This window comes from Anser brachyrhynchus (assembly GCF_964034855.1).
Source record: "Anser brachyrhynchus genome assembly, chromosome: 7".
Classification (NCBI taxonomy): domain Eukaryota; kingdom Metazoa; phylum Chordata; class Aves; order Anseriformes; family Anatidae; genus Anser; species Anser brachyrhynchus.
Window position 1 is genome coordinate 38126306 of NC_137701.1, and position 24987 is coordinate 38151292.

General features: G+C 51.9%; 1 protein-coding gene across 6 annotated transcripts in view; it reads right to left on the reverse strand.

The window, feature by feature from the left end:
• ZEB2 (zinc finger E-box binding homeobox 2) overlaps positions 1–12974 on the reverse strand; it is a 112265-nt gene extending 99291 nt beyond the window's left edge. Inside the window, exons 1-3 of one of the 6 annotated variants that reach the window (XM_080600256.1) lie at positions 12714–12852; positions 12511–12609; positions 9670–9807 (exon numbers count right to left, since the gene is read on the reverse strand). In XM_080600256.1, the coding sequence (XP_080456382.1) occupies positions 9670–9742 (73 nt within the window). In that variant the 5' untranslated portion in view covers positions 9743–9807; positions 12511–12609; positions 12714–12852. Of the gene's footprint in view, positions 1–9479; positions 9574–9669; positions 11705–12510; positions 12654–12713 lie in introns of those variants that run through there. The other 5 variants (XM_080600257.1, XM_080600258.1, XM_080600260.1 and 2 more) reach the window with 5 other exon arrangements.
• Between the last annotated feature and the right edge of the window lie 12013 nt (positions 12975–24987).

A 24987-nucleotide genomic window follows, 5' to 3' on the forward strand; every position in this document is an offset into this window, starting at 1 on the left:
AGTAAACAGGTTTTAGCCGAGGAAAACACCGGCGGGGAGGAGGGGGGGAGCTGAGGACACGTCTCAAAGCCCTCACCGGGGGTGGGGGGGGGAGGTAAGGGGCCGTTCCTCGTAATCCACCCCCCCCTAAATTATCCTCCCCCCCCGTGAGCCAAGTTGGGGGCCGCGCCGAGCGCTGGGGAGGGGGCGGCCCCCCGTGGGGGCGGCCCCGGAGCCCCCCCGGGCTTGGTGCGGGGCTGGGGGGAGCCGGCAAAGGGCTCCTGGAGCCGGGGGGGGGGGGGGTCGCTGGGAGCCCCCTGCCCTCCCCGACGGGGGTCCCCCGGCCGTGCCCGGTGCCGGTCCCCAGCGCAGCGCCCCCCGCCCCCCCCTCCGTCGGGGCTCCCCCGTGCCCCGGCCCCGGCGCGGCTCCGTCCCCGACGGTCCCAGGCAAATTTGTCAACAATTCGCAGCCACTCTGGTAATTGCATTCCTGGGATCCGCAGCGATGGATGCGCAGATAGGGAGGGAGGAGGGAGGGAAGGAGAGAGGGAGGGAGGGAGGGAGGGAGGGAGCCTCGCCGCTGCCCGCAGCGCCCCGGCCCTCGCTCCCTTCTCCCACGCGTGCCCCCCCCCCCACCGCCGGGGACCCCACTCGTGCCCGCTCCCCTGCTCGCCCCGACCCCCCCAACCTCCTCTGGGCAGCCCCGGGGTCCTGCCCCGGCCCCGCAAATACGCGAGGCTTTGCGGCGGCGCCGAGAAGCAGGACAAAGTTTAACTTCTCCGCTGGCAGCCGGAGAATAGAGCGGCGGGCAGAATTGGAGCAAAAGATCCGATTTGCTGAATTCTGCTCTTTGATTTGTGTGTTTGTGTGTTATTGCTACCGCTAAGGTTGTTGCCAACCTCAATTAGATCACAAATGAGATCAGTTTAATTCAGCTCCCAAACTGTGACCTGACCATGGTCTGAAAGTATTCAAACCCGCGTTTTAAGCCTTCCTTTGATTTCCAAAAGGAATGCTGCACGCTCGGTCATTCATACAAATAACATAAAACGTAATTATGGGATGATTTGGCAGATGACGTCCCTGCCAAAAGCGGCTCTCCCCCGCCAGCCGCCGCGGTGCTGGCCCGGTGGCGGTGCGGGGCTGAGCGCCCCGTCGGAGCCCCGAGGGGCTGCGGGGGACAGGCGACAGCGGCGGGGGCACCGCACGGACCCCCCCCCCCGGCCGGGAGCTGCTGCCTCGCCTGGGAGGGGAGAGGATCCGCGCCAGCGAACCTCCGGGAGGCTGCGACAAAGGGAGCCTGCAGCTTGACACACGGGTAACAGCATAGCAAACACCTTTAATTCTGTCACGTCTCATACCCTTTGCTTTCTCACACGTTTGTGGCTGCTCTAACATCGACACCTCCACTTTGAGGGGGGGGGAAAAAAAAGGGGGAAAAAAAAGAAAAAAAAAGAACCCTCGACATCAAAAATCCTGAAACGAGGAGACCTTATGCTGGAGCTAAAAAGAGAAGCACCTGTAAAGTTACCCTCCTGAAAATAAATAAATAAATAAAATAAAAGCAGCCCACCGGCCGCTTGGGAGAGCCTCCGAGCCGAGCGGGGAGGCTGGGGGCCGGCCGAAATTTGGGGCACAGGGCTCGGAACGGAGGGGAACCGAGGGCTGGGGGGGGGGGGGGCGACGGTGGCGGTGCCCCCATGTCCTGGCAGCCCCGGGGCCGGCGAGGAGGCTGGAGGCAGGAGGACAGAGGCGAGAAAGAGGAGGACGGAGGCAGGAGGCTGGAGGATAGAGGCTGGAGGCGAGGCTGCCCCCGGGCACCTCCCGCCTGCGCGCCCCTTGCGCGGTACCTGCGCGGGTTGCGGCCGCGCAGCGCGCAAGGAGTTAAGGCGCTTTGCAGCCTCGCCGGGGAGGTTAATATCACAGCTGCCGGGTAAAGCATTATCCAGCACCTCACTTAACAAAAGCCTGCTTTTGCAAACAGACTCCTACTTTTCCCCAAGTGTCCAAAGGTGTTTACTGAAGTAAATCTGCCTAAATCCTCCACTGCTTGGGTCATGGGGGTGGTTAGGAGGGTGGAAGGTGTAGAGATAATCTCTTTTTGTAAATTCTGCAAATCTTCTGGGAAAAAATCAGGAATCTGTGTCACATGCTTCTGTTCAACTGGTAACATCTCGCTTAGCGTGCTCCTTCTGAGTGAGATCTGCCAGAGCAGCTACAGGAAAATAAGACATCCCTCCCGCTCCGCATTGTTCGAGCTGCTCTTCCCTCCCGAAGTTGCTTTAGCACGTTTAATCTATTTGCTGATGGGAAAAAAAATAAAATAAAATAAAAAAGGGAAAAAAAAAAGTGAGGATCTTAAAAAGCGGTTTCTGAAAAAAAAAAATGACAGTTTGGTCGGCAGGAGATGGTGTAGTTGAAAACTTGTCACTTGAGATTTCTGCGCTACCCCGGCTATTCCAATACCAGCAACTGCACAGGACTTTGTGCATGTTGCAAATAGAGGCAAACAGCACGGGAAATTTTGACAGCTCTGCCTGAAAGGGCTTAAATACTTTTCAGTAAGCGGGATCCGGTTATAAATAAACCCTCTCTTGGTGCGAAAAAAGTGGCTCCGACCAAAGACCTCGCCATCTCTTTCCAAGTGGCTTCTGAAAAGCCCAGAGGAGCTGGGGGAGAGCGGGCAGCCGGGGAAATGAAGGGGGGGGGGGGGGGGGGGGCGGTGGGAAAATGGACGTGGACGTGACCACCAGGGAGCACGGCCACTGGAAGTGCCACTGGGGTCGCCTTCCTGCTCTTCCTCCTCCTCCTCCTCCTCGGTGCCGCTTGCCGGCCGCAGCTCGCTGCTTTTCCCCGACGGGGCGGGCCGGCCAAAGCCGGGGGGGGGGGGGGGGAAGAAAAGCGACGGTGCCGGAGCCCCCCCCCCAGCCGCTGCCCCTCACCCGGAGCCCCCCGGGGAAGACGTGACACCCCGTTAATTTGGGGAGCCGGCTTTTTGCCCCCCCCTTCCACAGCCCTCCGGGGGTGGCCCAGCCTGCCTCCCCCCCCCGCCCAAGGTCACGGCGAGTAAACAATAATCGTAATTAAACGAAAAGAATAGGCAGCAGTCAAGAGCCGAGAGTACACACACCTGACCCTAACTCTAGCAGGCTGCTCGGAGTAGAATTTGATCCCTCCCTGACACTTTCTACCTCAAGTGTTAGAGCGAGTGGCCATGAATAGTACAGGCATGCCATCTTGTAACACTATCTGCCTGTCAGAGGAGCCAAGGCTGGGTAGAGCAGGATCTATATAAGGCTTGTAACTAGGGGAAGCCCAACAAACAGCTACAAACACCTAAGTTATTTTACTCAGCCTCCACCCTTCTGCTTTTTCCCCCCTCTTCTCACTCTCTCTTTTTTTTTTTTTTTTTTTTTTTCTTTTCATCTTGGCTTTCTGTTGCAGAATGCAAATGTAGCCTGCCGGCGGTGAATGGGCTGAATTGTGATTAAGAAGAAGAAGAGCTCCTTTCTTTGTTCTCCCCTCAGGGGATGTTTACTGGGAGAGACACAGCGGATCAGATATGAAAGGCATTCAGGTCAGCATTGATGTGAGCGAAAGTGAAATCATACCTAAGGCATTCAAAAGACCGCCGTGTCAGGGGTTCAGCTAACGGTGCATCTACTGTGTGTGTCTTCCCTGGTAGGCACAAAAAAAATAAAAATAAAAATAAAAAAAGATCTCTCCACAAACAGGCGTCTTTTTAAAATTACAACAAAAATTACAGAGAGGGGAGGGAAGAAAAAAGAAAAACACGAAACTTTTCCCTCGCTTTGCCTCCCCAGGACTTGGGGCTCTCTTCCCTTTCTGGCCCGTGGACGGAACGGGTCAACTCGTGTTAATTGTACCGTCATCATTTTTAGGGGGAAAGGAGCTCGTCCGAGAGGCGAACCGTTATTTTTAGGCGGACCTGCATGTGCTGGGTGTGCGCTCAGCCTCTCTCCCCGCACGCCTGGGTAGGTGCACACGCGTGCACGGATCCCCCTGCATCTGCGAGGCTCAGCTATTCGGGTATAAACGCAGGCAGCCGTCCCTCGCCTCCCTCAGAAAGCAGCTTCCGTGCTGAAGGACAGCGTGGCATACGCAAACTGCACAGCACACCTTAAAACCCAAGCTTTTAGTGACTTTGCAACTCCTAGGAGCACTTCGCTGAAAGCTCGCAGCGTAAGAGGACGGCAAGCGCAGCCCTGAGAAGTTGGTACACAGCTATTTGAGTTAAACTGCCTCAAGAAGTCCAGGCATTGTCCTTTCTTTTTTTCATTAAAAATGCTTAATCAAGAAATATTTGGACCTTACTTTTTTATTTTTATTTTTTAAGTTTACGCTTCTCGCAGCCTGAATATTCTCTCCCTAGACTTTCCAAGCGGTTAGCTGACGCTGTTGGCATAAACAGAGATATGTAAATACACAGGGAAAAAATCGCAAATTACAGCTAAGCATACAAAGAGTTAGGAGGTGGCTGCATTTACAGAGGCTGAAATGAAAATGAAAACCACAAAACATGAAAAAAAAAAAAAGGAGCCTAAAAAATTAAGGAGCAGGACTGGATGCAGCGTGCAGTAACCATCCCCTCCGTTCTGAATTTGTTTACACCTTCAGAGCCTTAGTTAAAATATCTTGTTTGTCTAATGCTCACATCTGCTTTAATGGTGACGTTTAATTCTGAAATATTTTCAACTAGTGTTTCTGCCTCACAGATTTCTCTCCTTTTTCTCCGTACTCTAAAAAGACAACTAAAGAGCAATCAAAAAGGTGTCTGACTTGGCCATTCAGACAATTGCACCCTTGTGGGAATGCTGGAATGAATGGTACAGTGGACACCCCAGCACTATTGACGTTATAAACATGTAAATGAAACACATTAGGGCAGACAATCAATTGTCTGTGAGCACTGCAAACCTGCACTCCCTTTCTATGTGACAGGCACAAAATAGTGTCTACCTTGGGAAGCCATGGTCTTGGAGAAAAAAGGACAAAGAGTTCTCTTTCACAGAGGAGAAAATGCACCTTAAAAGCACTGGGATAATGCAGATGCCAAAAACTGTTGGGAGGCGAAGAATTTCCTATTTCTTGGAATGAATGTGGGGCTGCTGTAAAAGAATCAACACCCTGCCTTCCACTCTGAAGGGAGACACACATTTTTTCTTGGGCGATATTACCAGCCTGTCCTGAGCCTGCATCTCGGTCTTCCATCTATTTTCCCTACCTTGGGCACTTGGCTTCGTATCGTTATCAATAATTAACTTGTAACTGTTTCCTTTTTTTTAAAAATTTTTTAATTTTTCATATGTGGCTTTGCCAGGCACCGAATGTATTTTCTCACAGCAGTCAGAGGTTCCCCCAAAAGTTTCCTGGCGTGCAATAACCAGCGCCCAGTGAGCGCAGTACCCTCACGAAGGGCCAACGGCGAAGCGGGCGCTAACCTCCAAATTCCCTGCTCCTCTCCAAACTCCGAATAAAACGAATAGACCAGCCCTGCCACGGAAGGCAGCCTCCTCTGCTCCCTGCCACGGCTCCCTCCGGCCACCACGGTGCGCGGAGCGGTGCAGCGGGGGATGCGCTGCGCCCTGCCCGCGTTTTGCGCCTCGATTTTTGGATACCTATCTCCAGGTGCTTCCCTCGACGGAGCGCGTTTTACTGCCAGCCGAGGAAGCCGCTCTCCCGAGCAATCTGCTCGCAACGGATTCGCCCCCCCGGCAAGGTGCCGAGGCAAGGCAGCGCTCCCAGGTGCCCTCTCCAGCTTGCGCCACCTGAGTGTCGCGACAGGCAGCCTCCCCGCCGCCTCGCCAGCCTCCCCCGGGCTGCCCCCAAACTTCTCCCGGCTGGGAAGGCGAGCCTCGCTTCCCACTCACTCAAGGCGGCAGCCGGGCTGGTTTTTTCTCTTTGGCAAGTGGGAAGTGAAGTGGGTTTCCCCCCTTCCCCACATCCCCTGAAGGAGGCTGGGTGTCTTTTGGGGAAAGGCTCCGGGCACTGCGACCGCGGCCGCTCGGCTGCTGCGGGCTCTGCTCGGCTCGGACGCCCTGAAAGCAGTGAACTTTCTCCCTTTTCTTTGCGACTGGAAGCGAGATGGCAAAGGAGTCAAAGGGAGCTGTTTACTGAAACTTTGGAGTAAATCAGCTCCAACTTTCCCCCCTCCCCCTTTCCCCTCCTTCCAGGGGATTTTAATTTTTTTTTTTTTGGGGGGGGGGTCAGGGAAAAAAAAAACTACATTGGCCCATCCAAGGAGGAGAGGGGCAGGGCAGGGCAGGGCAGGGCAGGGAGCGGGGACCCCGCCGCCCCTCTCCGCGCATCCCCGCGCCGCCGCCTGCGCACCCCCGCCTCCGCGGGGCGCCCGTGCGGAGCGGGGCGGAAAGGGGGCTCGCTGCCCTCTCCTCCTCCTCCTCCTCCTCCTCCTCCTCCTCCACCATCTCCCTCCTCCTCCTCCTCCTCCTCCTCCTTCTCCTCCGCCTCCTCCTCCTCCTGCTCCGCCGCCACTTCTCCCGAGTGAAAGTGCCGCGAAGTGAGTCAGGCGCCGGGAATCATCTGACCCAACTTCCCGGGGCGCCGCCGCATTCCTGGGCTGCGTCCCCCGGCCCCCCCCTCAACCCCAAATCCCCCCCACCTCACTTCTAGGGTCCTCTCCTTCCCCCCCCCCCCCCCTCCCTCCATCCCCGGGGGGGGGGGGGCACCGTCCTGCCCAGCCACCCCCCCAGCCTCTCAGCCCCCTGCCGTGCCGTTATCTCGCACCCCCCCCCGGGCCGCCCCCCCCCGGCTTTCCCCCCCCGCTCGGCGCCGCGATCGCAGCCGGCCCCGTTATCTGAGCCGAGCCGAGCCCTGCCCAGCCCCGCACTCGCCGCCGGGCGCGCACCCGGAGCGGCGGCCGGGCGATCCCGCGGGGTCCCCCCCCTGCAGTTCGGGGCCGACTGCACCCACGCCACTCCGGCTTCCTCGATGGCCATCTACTTTTGGTGTTTTTTTTTTCTTTTTCCTTTTTATTTATTTATTTTATTATTTTTTTAAATTTTTAGTTTGGTCCTGCCGCGTTTCTAAGGAATTTCTGTCTGATTTCGATAAGCATCACCGTTTCTAGTGTTATCAGCAAAGACACAAGCTCAGAAGTGACATCTTTTCCACGAACCCAGGAAAGAAGCAAAAATCCACTCAGACCAGATAAATCCTGGGCAATTCCCAACGGGAAAGGCACTGGGTACGTGCTTGTCGAGAAAGAGAAAATGAAAAAACAAAAACAAAAACCAAACACCAACCCAACACCAAAACCACCAAAACCCAACGCCACCGCCACCAAAACCCACCCTCGCTCGTCTACCTGCTTCTCAAAACCAGGACATTTCTCACTCGGAAATGAATGAGAGAACCAAATTCTGGGGCAGGAAGAGAAAAAAAAAAAAAAAAAAAGAGAGGGGACAGGCAGAAAGTGGAGCCTTTCCCCCCCGGCCCTGGCCGGAGCAGGAGGCTGCCGGCGCACAAGTCAGACCTTCGCGCAGCCAGCGCGCACGCCTGAGCTGAAGTTTGCGGGCTCTTTCGGTGGTCACCTTCCAAAATCGCAATTCAACTTTCGGCTCCCGAGCCGGGGGGCGGCTCCCCGAGTTAGAGCACTTGGGGGTGAAAAAGCCCCGAGGCGAAGGGAGGCAGGAGCCTGCGCCACCCCGGGCCGCGCGTCCTCCCCAAGCCCTGCGCAGCGAGGGCAGGGGGCAGAGGCTGCAGCGGGGTGCCCTACCCAAAGGCGGGCACCCGGCCCCTTTATTTCTGTTTCTCCCCTCGGATCAAGGCGGGGGGGGGGGGAGAAAATATTAGACACCCGGGCGCATCCCTCAGCACGGAGCGTGTGATGGGTTTAACACGCTAAAGTAAGAAGCTTGTGTTAAAAGGCGAGGAGGCGAAAGCAGAAGAATAAGCCCCCCTCAAACACTCAGAATATTCTTTCCTGCAAAAGAGCACTTCTGGATGCGTTGCTTTAAATCTCACTCTCTTTTTCTCTCAAAAATGACTGTTTAACATAAGAAAAAAGGCTACTTGACACAAAGCTTTTGTTATCCAGTTGATCAGCAACGTGCTTTAGATACTTGTAAGGGGAAAAAAGCCCCACAACAGACATTGATTTTAGAAAATCAATAACCAACATTTAATAAAAAGAACAGAGGAAACACAAGAGAGGAGAGGGAAACATTACGTGTAATTTTAATGTCTACTAAATTACCCAGAGATGAGGGGAAGGGGAGGTCTCCTCTGTGAGGACCACCTTAAATAATGACAGACACAAGAGTAAAGGGTGGTGGTGGAGGGGGAGAGACTTTAAAAAAAGATAACAAGGAACGGATCCTTGGGAAGCTGCTCGGAATATATTATTTTAGTTGGGGTTTTTTGTAATACTAAGCCAAGCAAATAGATCAAAGACAACACAAAGGGAAAAGCCAGTGTAACACAGCGAACAGTTTCTGACTAAAATTCCTCTATCACTCCCCCATATGGCTCGACGCCTCCACCACAACAAGAAAAAGACACACACACACGCGCACACACACACACACACTCGCACACACTCACAACCTAGAGAGAGCAAGGGAAGGGGAAGGGGGGGGGGGAAGGATCATTTGTTTCTAATCAACATTCTCTCCTCTTTGTTTTTTCTTTCTTTTTTTTTTTTTTTTTTGTTATTGTTGTCGTGTGTCCCCCCCCCTTCCCACCCCCACGTCCACCTCTCCACTTAAAAGAAGTAGCCGAGCCCTAAGCGAGCGGGTTCAGGTTCGCACAAAACATCTTCCCCTTCCCCCGGCTCCTCGGCGGGGAGGAAAGTTGTTGCGAGCGGGGCCGGCCCGGCCGTGCCAGGGGCTGCGGGAGGGGGCAGCGGCTGTCGGCCGGGGGGGGGGGGGGCGGGAGAAAGGGAAAAAACAAAAAACAAAACCCGGGGGGGACTCGGGGAGGCACGCACCCAGAGCCCCGCACCCGTGCCAGCCTCCCGAGGGGGGCTCGGAGCGGGGCACCGCGTCCCACCGCCCCCCGACCCCCCGCAGCCTCCGGGGCCGGGGGGCGAGGGAGAGCGCGGCCGGGAGTCCCCCCCCGTCCCCGTCCCCGTCCCCGTCCCCGTCCCCGTCCCCGACCTCGTGGGGCCGGTGACCGGTTACCGGGGAGGAAGTTTCCTCGCGGAGCCTCCGCCGAGCCCGAGCGAGAGGCGCTGCCCGGTGCCGGCGCGCCCCGGGGTTCTCACGGTGCCGGCTTTTTCCCAGGGCCGGCGGCTCCCCGGCCGCCCCCCCCCCCGCCCCGAGCACCTCTCGGCGCCCCCCCCGGCCCCTCCGGCCCCCGGCCGCCGCCTCCCCTCCGCCGCGGGGCAGGGGTGCGCCCGCTCCGCGCCCGCGCAACAAACTTTGGGGAGCGGCGGGGGCGCGCTGCTGCGCCCCCCCCGGCCCCCCTCCCCGTAACACCCCGATGCCTCCCCGACCCCCCCCCTCCCCCGCAAGCATCACCGGAGCCCCGCAGCCTCCGCGGCCGCGCAGCCTCCGCGGGACGCCCCGCTCCGGGCTCCGCCGCCGCCTCCCCGCTTTGCGCCGTGCCCCCCCCCCCCCCGCCCCCCCTTCGCCTTCCAACCCCCCCCCCCCCCCCCCGCCCCGGGGCTTCTCCGCCCGGCCGGAAAAGTTTGCTCGGGGGGCTGCTTACCGTTTTTCCTCCGGGGGTTGGCTTGTTTTCGCCTCTTACACCTGGGGCCATCCGCCATGATCTGCTGCTTCATTGATAAGAGTGGATCAGATGGCAGTTCGCATGGGCTCGACTCCCTGATTCAGCAGCACGCAGACTCTATGTAACAACCAAACACAGCAACAATGTGGGCATTGGTATATCCCATTTAAACGCAGGGCGCCAACGGGGACCCGAATTTGCACCCGCAAAAGAACCCATCCACGCACACGGCGAGGCTTGCCGTGCCGGGGGAGGTGGGACGCAGACGGAGCGGGCTCCCCCCTCGCTCCCCAGCCGGGCAGATTGCCTTCTTGCTCTTTCTTTCCTTCTTTCTTTCTCTTTCTTTCTTTCTTTTTTTTTTTTTTTTTCTTTTTGCTCGCTTTCTTTTCGGTGCGTGCCCCTGCGTGCGGGTGCTGCGTGTGCGTGTGGCTCCCGCTCGCTCCCGGGGTGCGTGTGCGCGCGTGTGCGGGTGCGTGTGTGTGTGTGCGTGTGTGTGTGTGTGTGTGTGTGTGTGTGTTGCACCAGCAAAGCAGATCAGAGAGAGCCCAGAATTACATCTCAAATGAGTCATAACTCATGACCGTATATGAGGAGAAGCACGGCTCTTACAGTAGGCTGCCTGACTCAATGCTAGGCGGACCGTTTCCTCCTAAAAGTACTTTAATTTGACGTTAGGACTTGTTTGCGCACGATAATGCTAGCCCTCCCTGCTGCTGCCCCTGCCCTTATTTTATTTATTTTGTTTTTATTTTTTATTGTTGCCAAAGGGCACCCCGGCGAAGTGATAAGAGCGGAGGGAAACATGGCTCTCCCCTGTCCTTTTGGGGTAAAGCACAGCGCGGAGACCTCCCCCTCCCCCTAACAATGAGCGGGGTAATTATAAACCTCTGTCACCTTTTTAGTCAGTTTGACAATATTCAGGGTTTCCCCTGCCCCTTACTTAAACAAAGCTTCAGAGTGTCTTTTTTTTTTTTTTTTTTTCCTTTCTCCTTCCCCAGAAAAGAAACAGAAATCAAAACTACCGCTGTCAGAGTTTTCAGGCTCTCAGGCTGGGTGTGTGTGTTTTAACTTGTAAACTTTGGGACCTACTGTGCGTGCCCGGCTGTGCAGGAGCCTCTATCTGTCACTGGAGCCTTTGCTTTGCTGCAAGAACGCTCCTGAAACTCAGTCCACCTCGAGGAAGATGCTGTAGCTTTAAAGATGCTTTGACTTGAGGATTAGTTTAAACAGGGGGCTATAAAAGATGTAACAGATGCAAACTGTAAAACAAGGGCAATTAACCCTTGCTCTCCTGAGCAGGATTCCCCCTCCTCGCCTTCGCATCTATTGTCTTCCCCTGCACTGGGAGTTTTGTACAAAATGTAGAGAAATAAAATAAAATAAATGATTACCTGCCTCACCATTTTTTTTTCCCCCAGCAAAGTGGGCTTCTCTATTTATTATTATTCCCTGTGTCTTTTGACTTTGCTGGAGCTTCACACCAGGACTGAGCAGGGAAGTGTGTTGCTGCTAGGTCTTTTATTCCGCCTGAACTCTCTGTTCAGACCTTTGAGGTTATAAAACCTGCCCGGCTAAAAAAATCCCCGAGCAGGTAAGAGGATGGGAATATTGAGAGTGTGTGTGTGCGGGGTCAGCATGTTTACTCACACTCTCCTGCCTGGGATCGCGCCTGGGCAGGGAGCACTGCGAGCTCCCTGGATGTGGATGCGTGCGGCCGAGGAAGGGAGAGGCTGAGAAATGCGCCAGAAAGTTTAGGATTTGCCAGTTTTTCCCGATTCTGGAGGGGGCAAGGCTGGCATCACCGGGGCAGGTCTGACACGGGATGCAGCAGAGTGGGGAGGACAGGAGCCGAGGCGAGCGAGGCTCTGAGCCTTCCTCGGCGAGTGGCGTTTTCATGCAAAACGCCCAATGGAGAATTGTTTTAAATGCATTTCGCTATCTCCCCTGCTCTTCAGCCTCCCCCCAAAAGTTGTCAATAATTTGAAACCTGCAGATCTCGGCAACACTTTTCTTCCCAGACAACCGGCTAGCAAATTTTTTTTTTTTTTAATATATATATTTTTTTCGCTTTTTGGTAAACGACTTTTAAGTTCCAGTCAGTACTTTCACTTCTTGCTTTAGGATCCCAGAAGCTAAGGTGTTACTTCACCCAGCTTCGCAAAATAAAATAAAGAAATGAAACTAAGTAAGCAGACAAAACAGCAAACTTTCTGGTTGGGGAAACACATCCTCGCCGGGAGCCCTGCCCCGGGCTGGGGCTCCAGCGGTGCCCGGCCGCGCCGGCTCGGCGTTGCCATTAACAGGTACCTGCAAACTTTGGGGCTCCGGAGGGAACCCCACGAGGAAAAAGAGCAGGAGGTGGCCGGGTGGCTTTTATTTGAAACCCCCAGCCTTTTGATTTCGCCCTTTCGCGGGAGGACGGGGTGCCTCCCCGGCGCTAAAACTTTGGCTGCTGCGGTGCGCAAGGCGCCTCCCGTACCTGGTGACAGGTAGCGGGGAGGGGGGGGGGGGCAGCCCCCAGCGCCCCGACCCCGCTCGCCCCTTCCCGGAGCGGGAGCCCGAGTGACTTCGGGTTTCGGTTAAAAAAAAAAAAAAAAAAAAAAAGGGGGGGGGAGATTTTCGCCCCAAGTCTGAGCAAGGCAGGGTGAAGGCAGCACGCTTAAAAGAAAAAAATAAAAATAAAAATAAAATAAAAATAACCAAACGCTATCGAAATTAAAGAAGCCCGCTAGAGCGCGAGGTGGTGGGAGGAAAAAGAAGGGGAGGAAAAAAAAAAAAAAAAAAAAAAAGGAGGAAAACGGAATTAAATTCCCAACCTACCTGCGAAGTCTTGGTTGTAGTTTTGGCCAGAAATGGTGAGAAGCAAAAGCATGAAGAAGCCGCGAAGTGGAGGAGAAAAGGTGAAGGGAGATGCAGCTCCTGGAGAAATTGTAAAAAGCCTTGCAAAGAGTTGTCGGAAGGACCGTTATTCCTGCTGGGCAGGTTAGGACTGATCTCTTTCTGCCACTCCAGGAAACACAAACCTGGGGACGGACTGACGTGTTACGCCTCTTCTAATGACATTTTTTTCTTTTTCTTTTCTGTAGGAGCGAGAGGAGAGACCCTGAAACACACGCCACCTATCTTTGTGGGGAGGGATAATTGAAGAGCACCAAACGTGAGCATCATGTGGAAACGTGATCGCCAAGTTTCTCTCTGGGAAAGGATCTGGGATAGATTATACCTTGAAGTCTCCGCGAAGGGCTTTAGCGGCACAAATGCAATTCCACCTCCTCCCGCCCGCCCCCCGCCCCGCGCCCGCCCCCCGCCCCGCTCCGCGCCGCTCCGCGCCCCGCGGCCCCCCCCGCAGCCCCTGCCCCGCGGGGGGATGCGGCCTCGGCACCCCCCCCCCCCCCCCACCCCGGCTGCATCCTCTGCCCCCCCTCCCCTTTGGGGTGCGTCCCCTGACCCCCCCCCCCGGGGTGCATCCTTTAACCCCCGGGGTTCATCCTTTACCCCCCAGGGGTGCATCTCTGCCCCCCAGGGGTGCATCTTTCCCCCCTAGGCTGCATCCCGCCCCCCCTGCGGTGCATCCCTCCCCCCTCCCCATGCTTCTTCCCCCCCCCCGCGACCCCCCCAGGGTGTAAACCTCCCCCCCCCAGCCCTCTCCCCAGCCCCCCCCCCATATGGGATCCCCCCTCCCCCAGGCGAGACGTGTGCCGGATCCCCCCCACCCCCCCAACCCCAGCAGGATCCTGCCGGATCCCTGCCCTCAGGCTGGATCCCTGCCGCCCCCCCCGGCGGGATCCCCCCCCCGCCGGATCCCGCCCCCCCCCCCCCCCCGGCGGGATCCCCCCCCCCCGCCTCGGCCGCCCTGGGAAGCCGCCGGGGGCCGCATCCTGCCCCGCTGCGCTCCCGCAGCTCCCGCTGCTTGCGGAGGGCCAAAACTTACCCTAACGCAACGCCTAGAAACTAAACTCTGTGCGGGCACCGCAAACGAGCTCCCGGCTGACTCCCGCTCGTTTTGCTGCCGTTTTATTTTTATCCTCACGCGTTTCTTTGGGGGCATTTTTATTATTATTATTAATATTTTTTTTTCCCTCTCTCCCTCTTTCATTTCATTTCAGCACTCGTCCAGGTTATTTGAACAGCCAGCTAAATCTGATGAAAAAAAATAATAATAATCATAAAAAAAAACAACACAACAACCGTGCTGAGATCTTACAGTCGCTCTGTTTTGTTCACAGATAGGGAGCAGGGGGGAGCTGGGCGCTTTTTGCTGCCCCTGCCCTGCCCTGGGCTGGCTGCACGGCAGGCGGCTCGGGCGAGCAACGCGTGGTACCGAACTTCGCAGAGGTTACAAGTTTTTCACCTTTGCAAAGTATTAAAATTAAAATAAAATTGCATCTAGAAAAAAAAAAAAAAAGGAAAGAAAAGAAAAAAAGAGAAGAAGCCCAGACTCCACCTTTGCACTGAAGGGATTGGTTATGCAAATATGGAAGGGGTTTCCTGGCAAATACAGCTTTCTACTGTATGGTTAATTAAATCATCACTCAAAAGCCTTCCAATGTGACGCTTCTGTCGTAATCCAATCAGGTTACGTAGGTCCTAAACAAGAAAGATATTTTCCACATCTGGAAGTCAGCAATTTAGCAAGTACTGCACATTATTAACCAATTCAGAGCCCACTTCCCAGGGGGATTTTTTTTTTGAAGTTTAAGTGTTCTTAACCAATGCTCTGCTGTTTTGTTAATCAAAAAGCTGGTTTACACTGCACGTAATTGAGAACTAATACAGAAGTAAGTCAGGCAGCCCAGGCTGGGGATGCTGAGCGAGGCGGTTTAGTGCGAAGGGGGCTGCTATGGCTGAGCCTCAGCCGCTCCTGCCCGGCTCCCAGCACAACCCACAGCCGCTTCTTCCTCTACAAGGGCTTGAAATGCTCTCCGTGCAAAGATAAACTTCACGTCTTGCCTACTTGCATGATCCCTTCTGAAGGTAACCGTGGAGCTGCCCAAAGGGCTGTATTAGGGAGCTGCGGAACAATTTCCCTGCTTTGACAGAGTTAAATCTATTACAGCACTTTTTTTTTTTTTTTCCCTCCCTCCTGAAGAAAACTGAAACAAATGGTACACTGATCCGACACTATACTTTTACTTACATTAAGCTAAGATAAACTGCTCTTGAACTGTGCATTGAATGTGTGCCTACAGCAAGAGCAGGAACGCGAGCAATAGTCACTAGCGATTGCACTCAAAAATGCTGCTGATCAGAGGACACCTTTCCGAAGATTAAACACTGCAAAGGACGGCGGGGGCCCCCCAAGCCCCCCAACAGCAGCTCATCCTCCCCACCGCGATGCGATTGCTATTTTTCACCTCGTCCCCAAACCTGCCCTGCGAGCTCCGGGCAGGCGTCGGTGCCCCGGTGTGATCCGGGTCTGGGGGAGAGGGGAGAGGCAGGGCGGGGGGCTGCCTCCGGGGGGGGCTCAGCTCAGCGCAGAGGGGGGTCCGAGGCTCCCCACAGCCCCCCGCTGCCTGTTCCCCGGCCGCAGCTCCCTGCGCGGCAGGAGGAAAGGGGGAAAAAGGCTGCGCCGGCGGCTGCGCCCTACTTGCGCCCTATTTGCGCCCTACTTGCGCCCTGCCCGGGCCGTGGGTCCGAGCGGCCGCGCAGCGCTTGGAGGCTGCCGCCGCCGAGCCCGGCAGCTGCGCAGAGGTGGGGACAAGGCTCTTCACTTCGCTATTTTCATTATTCACTTATTTTATTCCCCCTCGCCCCCCCCCCCGATTCGCTATTTTCATTATTCACTTATTTTATTTTATTTTTTTTCCTCCCGGTTCTGAGTTAGCTTGGCTTTGCTAAGTTTTCTTGCCACTGCTCTCTAAATGCCAACGTTGTTTTATTATTATTAATATTATTTTTTCTTGCAGGTTTCATGACTTGCCCACACCTAAATATACCTGTAGATAGTCATGTGCACACACACGGGCACACAACGTGGCGATCTCTTAATGAAATGTATAGCACAGTGCAAATATCCTGAAATCAGATTCAAGTATTATTAATTTGAATTAGATCCTCTCAGATCCAGAAGACACTGCCTATAAATCAAGGGCAGTCTGGCAATTCCTTAAAGAGCTAAACTGAATTTAGATGCATATGATAAAAAGAAAGAAAAAGAAAAAAGTGAATGCTAATTAGTGACTCGCTCGATTTCCAGTTATCCACATTTTATATAAGAAAAAGCAACCAAAAACCCACAACACAAACAAGTTCTCAAAATAAATTAATCCCATTACAAACGCCTTACATATTATTCATGCATTTCCAGATTACAGAACGGGAGGATGAACGGCAGATTAAGAGAAGCTGCAGCCTAACCTGCAGTAGGAAGGAGTGCCACCGATGTTGTACCATAAAACATATATCTGCAGCTACACTAAAAAACAAACCCTCAGACCGTGCGATGATGCTCACGGGCTTCAAGGAACATGTTGGTATTGACAGATAATCCCTATTAATAATTTTGCAGCCGGCTCTTCAGCCCTCAATCTCACAGTTCCTCCAGCTCTGAAGCGCCCTAGCAGGGCTTGCATCAGAGCGATAAACTGCTCCGAGCCTCGCAGCAGTGGCATAACACCTAACCTTATTAGATGCTATTGTAACGTGCTATGCGGGGGTGGGTTGTTTCTCCTTTTTTTTTTTTTTTAATTTTTGGACACTGGACATAAGCATTTAGCAGTCAGCTAAGCCCTTCTGAGATGGAATTTAACCTTAATCCGGGCGATGATTTCCTGCCCTGCTCTGAACTAATAATGGGTGTGCAGCTTCTTTAGGATATGGAAATAATGACAGCCTATAGATCCTGCCTTTATTGGGGTGGTGCTGGCAGCCCGGCTCCCAGCCTCTTCCCTTTCGCAGTGTGCTCAGCATTCCCGTGCAGAGCCTCACACGATTCTCCACTTCAGATCGGAGCCCCCCACCCCATCCATCCTACACTGAGCAGACCCCAAATACCCATCTCTCTCCCTGTGCAAGGCACTGGGTGGTGTGGCTCAAGGGGCAGTTTTAAGGGCAGTTCCTTAGCTGTGGGTTTTTCCCCTTTTCCTCAAGTTTTCCTGTGTGGAAATGCAGAGAGGGGAGCCGGGGGCAGCCTGTGCCGGCGGTGCCACGGTGGGTGCTGCCAGCTGCCTCCTCCATGGCCTCCCCTTTGTCTGCTGCACATGGAAATGACCCCATGTGTCCCCCCCTGGCCCCGTGTGGGGCTGTGGGGCCAGCTGGGGGCCATCCCCGCTGTGAGGGGCTTGTTACCATGAGAAAGGGGCCGGGTAGGGGGAGAGAGCCCCCCAAGGATCCCCACTAAGGGGGGGGGGAGGGGAAGGCCGGGGCTCGGCCCTGTCGTGGGCATCACAGCCTGCGCAGGCCCTGCAGGCCCTCGGCCTTCTGCTGAGCCCTGCTGCCCCGGTGGCTTTGCAGGCTCAGTCCTGGTCTGGCGGGTTGATTTGTGGCTCTAACTATCCGGGTGTGCTTGCTTGTTCCCCAGGACATGCCATGGGAGCACATTTTCTTGCCCATGCCCCCACTTTTGCTGTCAGGGGGGCGCCGGGGCTGAGGGACAGCACCTGCACCCCAGCTTTCTGCCGGCTGCTTGGCGGGTCCCCCGCTGCACTTTGTGAAGGAAATAGGGCCAGGGAGAGGATGGGCACAATTTCGACCCCCCCTCCATAATCACGTACATTAAGTTCTGTCTCCACCAGAAGAAAGAGGCTGTATTGAGAAACGCTCTAGCTGATAGGTTTTGATTAAGGCTGGCGAAGACAGAGGTTTAGCGCCTCTAAAAAACACGTTAGCTGCTCTGAAGCGTTTATATCAGGTCCTTCATAGCCGGGGCTCTCGAGGACCAAACCCTGCCTGCATTAGGGATTTAAACGCCCTGTGCAGAGGTCCCAGCTGAGCCCGGCCCTGGGGGAAGCTGGGCTGAGGTCCCTTCCCTCAGCCTGGTGCTGGGCCCTGCCCGGCTGCTCTGCCGGGGGAGCCCAGGCCCCTGGGGGTGCTGGCTGCTTTCATGAGCAGACTTCTGGTGTAGAAGCTGCCCTCGCCTTGGGATAAAAAAATAATAATAAATTTAAAAAAAAAAAAGTGGAAGTTTTTTTTTTAAAAAGACTAGAAAGCACTTGGGGGGGTGGAGGGGTGGGAAGGGGGGCTCTGCAGCCACCTGTGGTGGCAGAGGACAGGGCAGACTGGAATCATTTTTCTGCGTGGGGAATGCCCTGTGTGGCCCCAAGGTGCTGGTGGATGCTTTTCCTCGATACAGGTGTCCCTGTAAACTAAGATGCAGAGAGCAAAGCCTTTTGTTTTTTTGCCATTTCCACACGAAGGAGAGGGCACGGAGGAGAGGAAGAAAGGGTCAGGGAACGACTCTCCCCCCACCCGCTGATGAGGTATTTGAGAAGAAACCTTTTGAATCAACATTCCCAAAGTTTTCAAGTTCCTCTGCGGAAAACCCATGTAGGGATAGGATGTGAGCCAAAAGCGAGGGAAAAGATTGTCTGGCTTTAATTTATCTATCCCTGGGCATTTCTAACAAGCAGATCACTGTAATATTTAATCTCGTGCGAGTCCCTGCATGTTAAAAGTGAATCTCTCTCATATGTTTTTGTTAATTTTGTCATATATAAAGTCACTTCTGACGCCTCAGCTCCTGACTACAGCGTGTGCTGGGGCAGGAGAGCAGCATCCGTGGGACCCGAACCGCTTCTCACGCTGGGCAGAGAGGAGGGGCGAGGGGCTGCGGGGCGAGGGGCAGCGGGTGGGTGGGCGAGGATGCGCATCCTGCACTCCACGGGATTTTCCCCCTCTCTTCTGGGGTTGGTGCTGAACTTTAGGCACGTTTCTCGGCTTGGTTGGCGGTTATTAAAATTCGCTGCTCACTTTTGTTTATAGTTGGTTGTTTACTTTGTTGAATTTTTAAAAACTTGTTAGAATGCAATTGAACACAGATTCAACAGTATTTAGGCTTGAAAAATAAAGATGCATCAGAAAGATGCCTATTATGCTTCAGAATTATTAATTGACATTTTTATGATGAATAATTAATCATTTGAATAATTTTCGTATCTCTGATCTGAACACATATTTGCATATCTAATGTCTGATTTTAAATGTGGTTTCTTTAGTTGCATTCTCCCAGGACAAAGACACGAAGTAAGTAACATCCTAATGTAAAACTTTTTTTCTTTGCAGTTGTAAAAGTATGTTTATTGAAATGTAAGCTTGTGTTTAGTTATGAAGCTGTTAATAATCTATGCATGGCATATATGCATTAATAAGACTGTGTATCTTTCAGATATGAGTGCGTTTAGGCTTCATTTTCTCAAAAATGGTGGTAAGGTCTCCAGCAATACACACACAGTGCTTAAAACCATGCGGAGTTAAGCTAGGAAACCATAAAGAAATATCTCAGACGTGCAGTGTTCCCTTCTTGTTTATATGACACTTAGTGAGAAGACCAAAGGTTGTTTCAATTTGAGGTGCTTAAAGTATCAAGAACTTTTTATATTCATTTTTACTGTTTCAAGTGTCTTCCTGGCGAGACAACATCAGTATCTATTCGTCATATTTTAATATGCCGAAATCACAATCCTCAAGCCCCCCCTCTCTCGACAAAGCAAGAGCACGAGCTGCACAGCAGTTGCAAGTTGGTCAGCAAATAGGTGCAAGCAGCGGTGCCTGTTGTGCAACCCGCTCGGCGTTCAGTTGGTATGAGCACAGCTCAGCCACATGGGGAACAGAAAGGAGGAAGGGGCAGCCGGACAAAACCATAACCAGAAAGGTATAAAAAAATAAAAAAAGAAAGAAAGAAAGAAAAGTAAGAAATTAAAGGAGTAGCCTCTGCTCCACTGCCTTAGACCCCTGGTTAATTATTACAGCAATACTGCCCGCCTGGCACCCACGGGGTTTTGCTAGGAGTTGCCTTCACTTATGTCAGGTCTGAATTAGATTTAGTAAGAAATGAAATCTTTTAAGCATTTATATTCAGTGGCACATTTAAGTGCACGGGGATCCCAGATATTCTACATATGAGCTATTCCTTGTTGTCATACTTAAGAACTGTGGCAATAGATGCTCTAGAAACACCTTAAATGGATGCAGTACTATTAAAGATTAAAGAAAAGGAGATTAAAGAAATTACACTGGAATGGAGGCACAAATACCAGAATGCAATGCATGTTAGTGTTTAAATTTGTTTAGTGCCATTCATATAGGGAAGACAGTACACGTGAAATGAAAAATTTAAATAAAAACTTTTAAATCTCTCTCTCTCTCCTTTTTTTTTTTCTTTTTTTGTTCACAGTGGGTAGTAAAAATTTCGACCAAGAAATATATATATATATACATATATATATTTTTTTTTTATGGTGGAAGTATATTATATAGACTATGGTAATCTAGTGGGCAATATCTGACAGACAGATACTGTATAAAGAAACTGTGAAATGTAGTTCTCAGAACAGGCTGAAGTTATACTGAATAGGATGTTTAGCAGTTGCATATGCTCAGTGATAACAGATTTTTTTTTCCTGGGGGGCTGTGTCTGTAACAGCAGAGCAGTCAGCTCGCAGCCTTGCAGCATGGGGGGCCAGCTCTGAGACCAGTGCCAGGAGCTGCCATCGCTTTGGCCATCGGGGGGGCAGCAACAGCAGCAAGCTCTCTGCAAAGGGATGAGGCCGGCATTGGGGTTAAACCTGCAGACTTTGCTTCTGAAAGCAGGAGAAAAGCTAACATCCCTGAGAAGCCCCCACACTTTCCTGCAAAGGGACCATTCTGGGGGCCCCCCAGGATCTCCTCTCCTCTGGTAGCAGCAGCAGCAGCAGCACTGGAGCGAATGCATCCAGCACTGAGCTAGCCCCAACCCCCTGGATCGTATTGTGCCTTAATGAGGATGATGGACAGCTTTGTGAAAGACTTACTTACACTGGAAATGCGGATTTTATTTTATATTTTATGTTATTTTGTTTTGTTTTAACCAGGCAAAGTGGTGAATATAAATGATATAATTACAGAGCAGACCCTGTTCTACCTATTTTGCAACCAGGTCAAATTTATTTCCCCCCCAGCTTTCCCACCGTCTCTTTCTTTTCCTATTGACTACAGTTTAAGCCAGTGGAGGTGAAGTTACTGGCAGGGAATCCAGGTGCAAAGCTGACATTTTGGTGGCCATCCAAAAGTTTCTGAGTCAACTCAAGTCAACCCCCCAAGGCGGGGGTTGGAATTAGATGATCTGTGAAGTCCCTTCCAACCCAACCATTCCGTGATTCTGTGATTGCCCCCGACAGCTCTTATCACCACCCCAGGGAAAGCATTTTGTTCTCTCTGTGACTCCAGGAGATTGTCTGTGTATTTCAAAATCTACACCAACGTGCGGGTGACAAAAATATTGAGAAAAGCCCAAATGGTTTGAAACGATTAGATCCTGACACATAGCTTTCAAGGAAATTCCTTATTTATAGAATTGCCCAATATCTGGAAAACTGCTGCTGCTCTGCATCGCCTGTCCCAGCGACGTTGCACGTCTGACCTGCAGACTTACGTGTGAACTGGCAGGCATCCCCTCCATCAGCGGTGGCATTGGACTTGCCAGCTCTTCTGCTCGCTTCCCCCCGACTATCAGCATCACCTCCAGCTCGTCTGCGGATGGAGGCCGGGCCAACTGGCCCTTTTCCAAGCCCAAATCTTGGGCTCTGGGTTATTAGAGCTGTCAGAAATGGGAGAGCTTATTTTTACTGCCATGAGACTTTTCCCCAGGTCTTCCCTCCCTCCCCAGTTTGTGTTTAAAAAATGTTTATCTGGAAATTTCCTGACACCCCTCCGGCCATTTGCTCTGTGGTTCCCCGGATCGGTGTTGCAGTAAAGACACTGGTACTCGAACAAGTCTCTTCCCCGTACGGGTGGTGGTAGGCGCATGTACACTCGTACCAGCTCTTCTTACTACAGCGCTTGAAATTTGCTCCATGCAGCATCTAAACTATTTTAAAACCTCGCCATCCTTTTTTTAACACACATCAGCTATCCTGCTTCAAGTCTCTGACAAGGATGTGAAAACCGCAGTGTCAGAACAACTGCTGCTCCTTTCTCGGATTCTGACAAGCAACTTTCAACCTGAAACTCTCTAAAAATGCCTACTGATATATATATACACATATATATAGTTCAGAATTGACTATATTGACTGTATTTCTTCCCCCGTTCTGACAGGTTGGGAATGGGTGCAGAAGATGAGTGAGGCAGAATATGGCACTAGCCGTTGGTGCTCAGCCAGTGGGTCCACCTGACAAAGAGCCCTCCACAAGGAGGTTATGAACGGCTGTGATTTCCCTGATTTTGGGCTAGAGAGGAGGTAAAACAACCTCCAGAATAAATTCTGTCTGGGTTGGGTTGCTGTGAGCGTTGACATCCATGGCTCTCACGAGTCAGGAGCTGTACCAGTGGGACTCTATGCCATAATTTGACTGAGCCACATCTCACCAAGTAAAGACATTTCCATGGGTCCAGCATGGTGCTTATTCACAATATTTATTATTTGACCTTTCATTTTGTGTATAGCACGGGCAGCAGATGCTGCTGAAGCCATCAGTGTGCAACAGGCCCTGGGATGCTGGAGCAGCTGGGATGCTGTCCTGGCTGGAGAGGCTGGCCGTGGTGGCACTCATCTCGATGACATCCTCCTGCCTGTCACTAGCCGCTGGAGGCATTTCAGGAGTGTAAGCTGGAATGAGTACTGCTGCCCAAAGGGTAAAAGTAAAATCAGTGAGATGACCCAGGGTTTGCTATGTAGGTTGCTTTGGTGGCTCTGGGAGCTGGTGGGGAGGTTTGGGGCAGCCAAGCCACACCTGGATGACTTGTAGGTCAGCCATACTGATGGATCTCTGCTGGGGTGGCTCTACATGCAAGATCTCTTCCCCTAAAAGACACAGAAAGGGCAGAAGTGGTCAAGCCCAGGCAAAAGACAACGAACCCAACCATGGCACGGTCTTGGACACCTGCAGCCGAGGTGCCTCAGCCTCCCTGAGCTGCTGGGGCAGGTGGGTGCTGGGGTTAGTTCCTGTGCCACCACCACCCACCACTGCATGTGGCTGTGGTGTCTTGTCTATGCCAAACCCACCTGCTGGTGGCACTCGTTTTTGGGAGGATAGAAGCCATCACTGAGACCTGTGCCTGGAATTTGGGGGGTAGCATTTAGGAAGCACGAGTCAAGGTGCGTCCTATTTCGAGGTTTATATTTCTAATATTTAGTGTTGGGAAGTGGACGTGGCTGGAGGTGGGAGCCGTGGGGAAAGCGGTGCGGGTGTGCAGGCAGGAAAGGCAGCTCTCCCTCGTGCCTTGTGGTGAAGGGACAGAAACACAGAGCAGAGACCGAAACCACTGCAAATATTTGTTCTTATTGTCAGATGTTTCTATAAAATCAGTTGTTACTGAATCACCATTGAAGTTACTGAACATTTAAATAAGCAGAGAGTGAGAAAAGCTAAGTCTAATTATATGTTTCATGCCATTTACAGAGGTTTCCAGGGGATTTTCTTTTAATAAAAGTGCAGTGCATCAAAAAGAATAAATCCTACAATTTTGTTATTTACAAATCAGCTGCTTCTGCCTCAAGCTGACAGACTTACTCTCCATCTTATACCCTTCTTTCCACCCCAAAACGCACCCAGTACATTGACATTTCTGCTAATACTTGTCAAGTATCTACATACTATTTTATGCTCCTTAGGCTGGTAAGCAAATGGATCAGAAGAAAATCATAGCATAGGCATAATAAAAGTCTTCTTAAAGAAAGATACAAAGAAAAAACCTCAGTGTTGGAAAGTGTGTAACATAGATGTTTTCCAGATGAAGAAAAGAAGTGCCTTTTGTATGCCTACCCACCAATTCTTGAGGTTTTCAAATCAGAAGTCTGTCTGAAGATGTGATGTAATCAATTTTAACAATTTATTAACTGAAAATGTAAAACCTTTAGGATGATTTTTATTTTTATTTTTTATTTCTTTTCCACCAAGACCACTCTGCTCCTTTCTGACTCCAGCCTATTTAGCAGGTGACTTTTGCATTCAGGTTGTGCCTCTGAATGCCCAGGATCAAAACCCACCACTAAAATTTTCTCTTCTGTGTAGTCGATGGGTGCGGCACTTCATCCATGCTTCAGAGAGGAACAGTCCACACTGATTCAGGCCCATAACTCATTGCATTTTTGAGGCTACTGTCAGTTTTGGTGAGTTAAACAAGAGGAAACCATGAGGCCATGTCATGCTTGGCTGCTGTCATGGACATAGGAGCAGGCTGACTTCTTTGGCAATTAAAATGTTACATGCAAAGGATACCAGAAAAACAATGGAATGAAAAAGAGAGGGTTTCTCTTTAGTATGAACCTACCACACAGGCATTACAGAGAGATGAGCTATGCGTGCTTTCTAAAGGTCTCAGCCTTGCCTTGCAACAGCCCTGCCATTGCAGCATGGGCCTCTTTCCCAAGCAGATGCTGTCGGTCGAGCCAAATTGTGTGATTGTGTTGTGATACGGAGATATGTGGACTGGGGACTAAATTAAGGACATTAAACCCAATTTCCTTAAGACGTGAGCCAGATTTTAATATTGCAGCTGTCCAGAGGTGAAAGGGTAATGAGGACAGGAGGAATTCCTGGACGGGAAAGGGACACTTGGCCCAACAAGTCTGTCCCCCATCAAGTTTATTACAACACACCTCCCTGCCTTGTCAATATATCCTCCAGCCCTGTCTGCCTGTATAAACATGTCTGGCTATCTCTTCTGTTCATTAATACTCCAGTTCACTTGGTGCTTTTATTTAACAAAATGCCCACCACGCTGTGAATTGGATAGCTCTCCATGAATTTACTGTTTATTCTTAGACCTTTCATTTTTAATTGGCATCTTTTTTAAACCCACCAGATACAACCACTACTTCAGCTTCCATCCTAATTACAAAAATGTTAATGTTTAGGTCTTTTTAGAAAGGATTAGGTTCAGCCTTAATTTATATCAACTATCTTTAACAGTCAGAAACAACGATTGCTTCATATCTTATTCCTATTTGAGTCACTGAAGTTCTTCTTTGGAAAAGGTGATCAAAATTGGAATTATTGGAGAAAATCTATCATGTTCCTTGTGCAATAACAGTTCTTTTGATTTGCAGGCTATCCTTTGCTGGAGTGTCCATAACACACTTTATTTATACTGAATTGGCATTGATTCAAAATTGATGTTTGACAGATTCAGTACAATTCTTAAGGTGGAGCAGGACTTTTG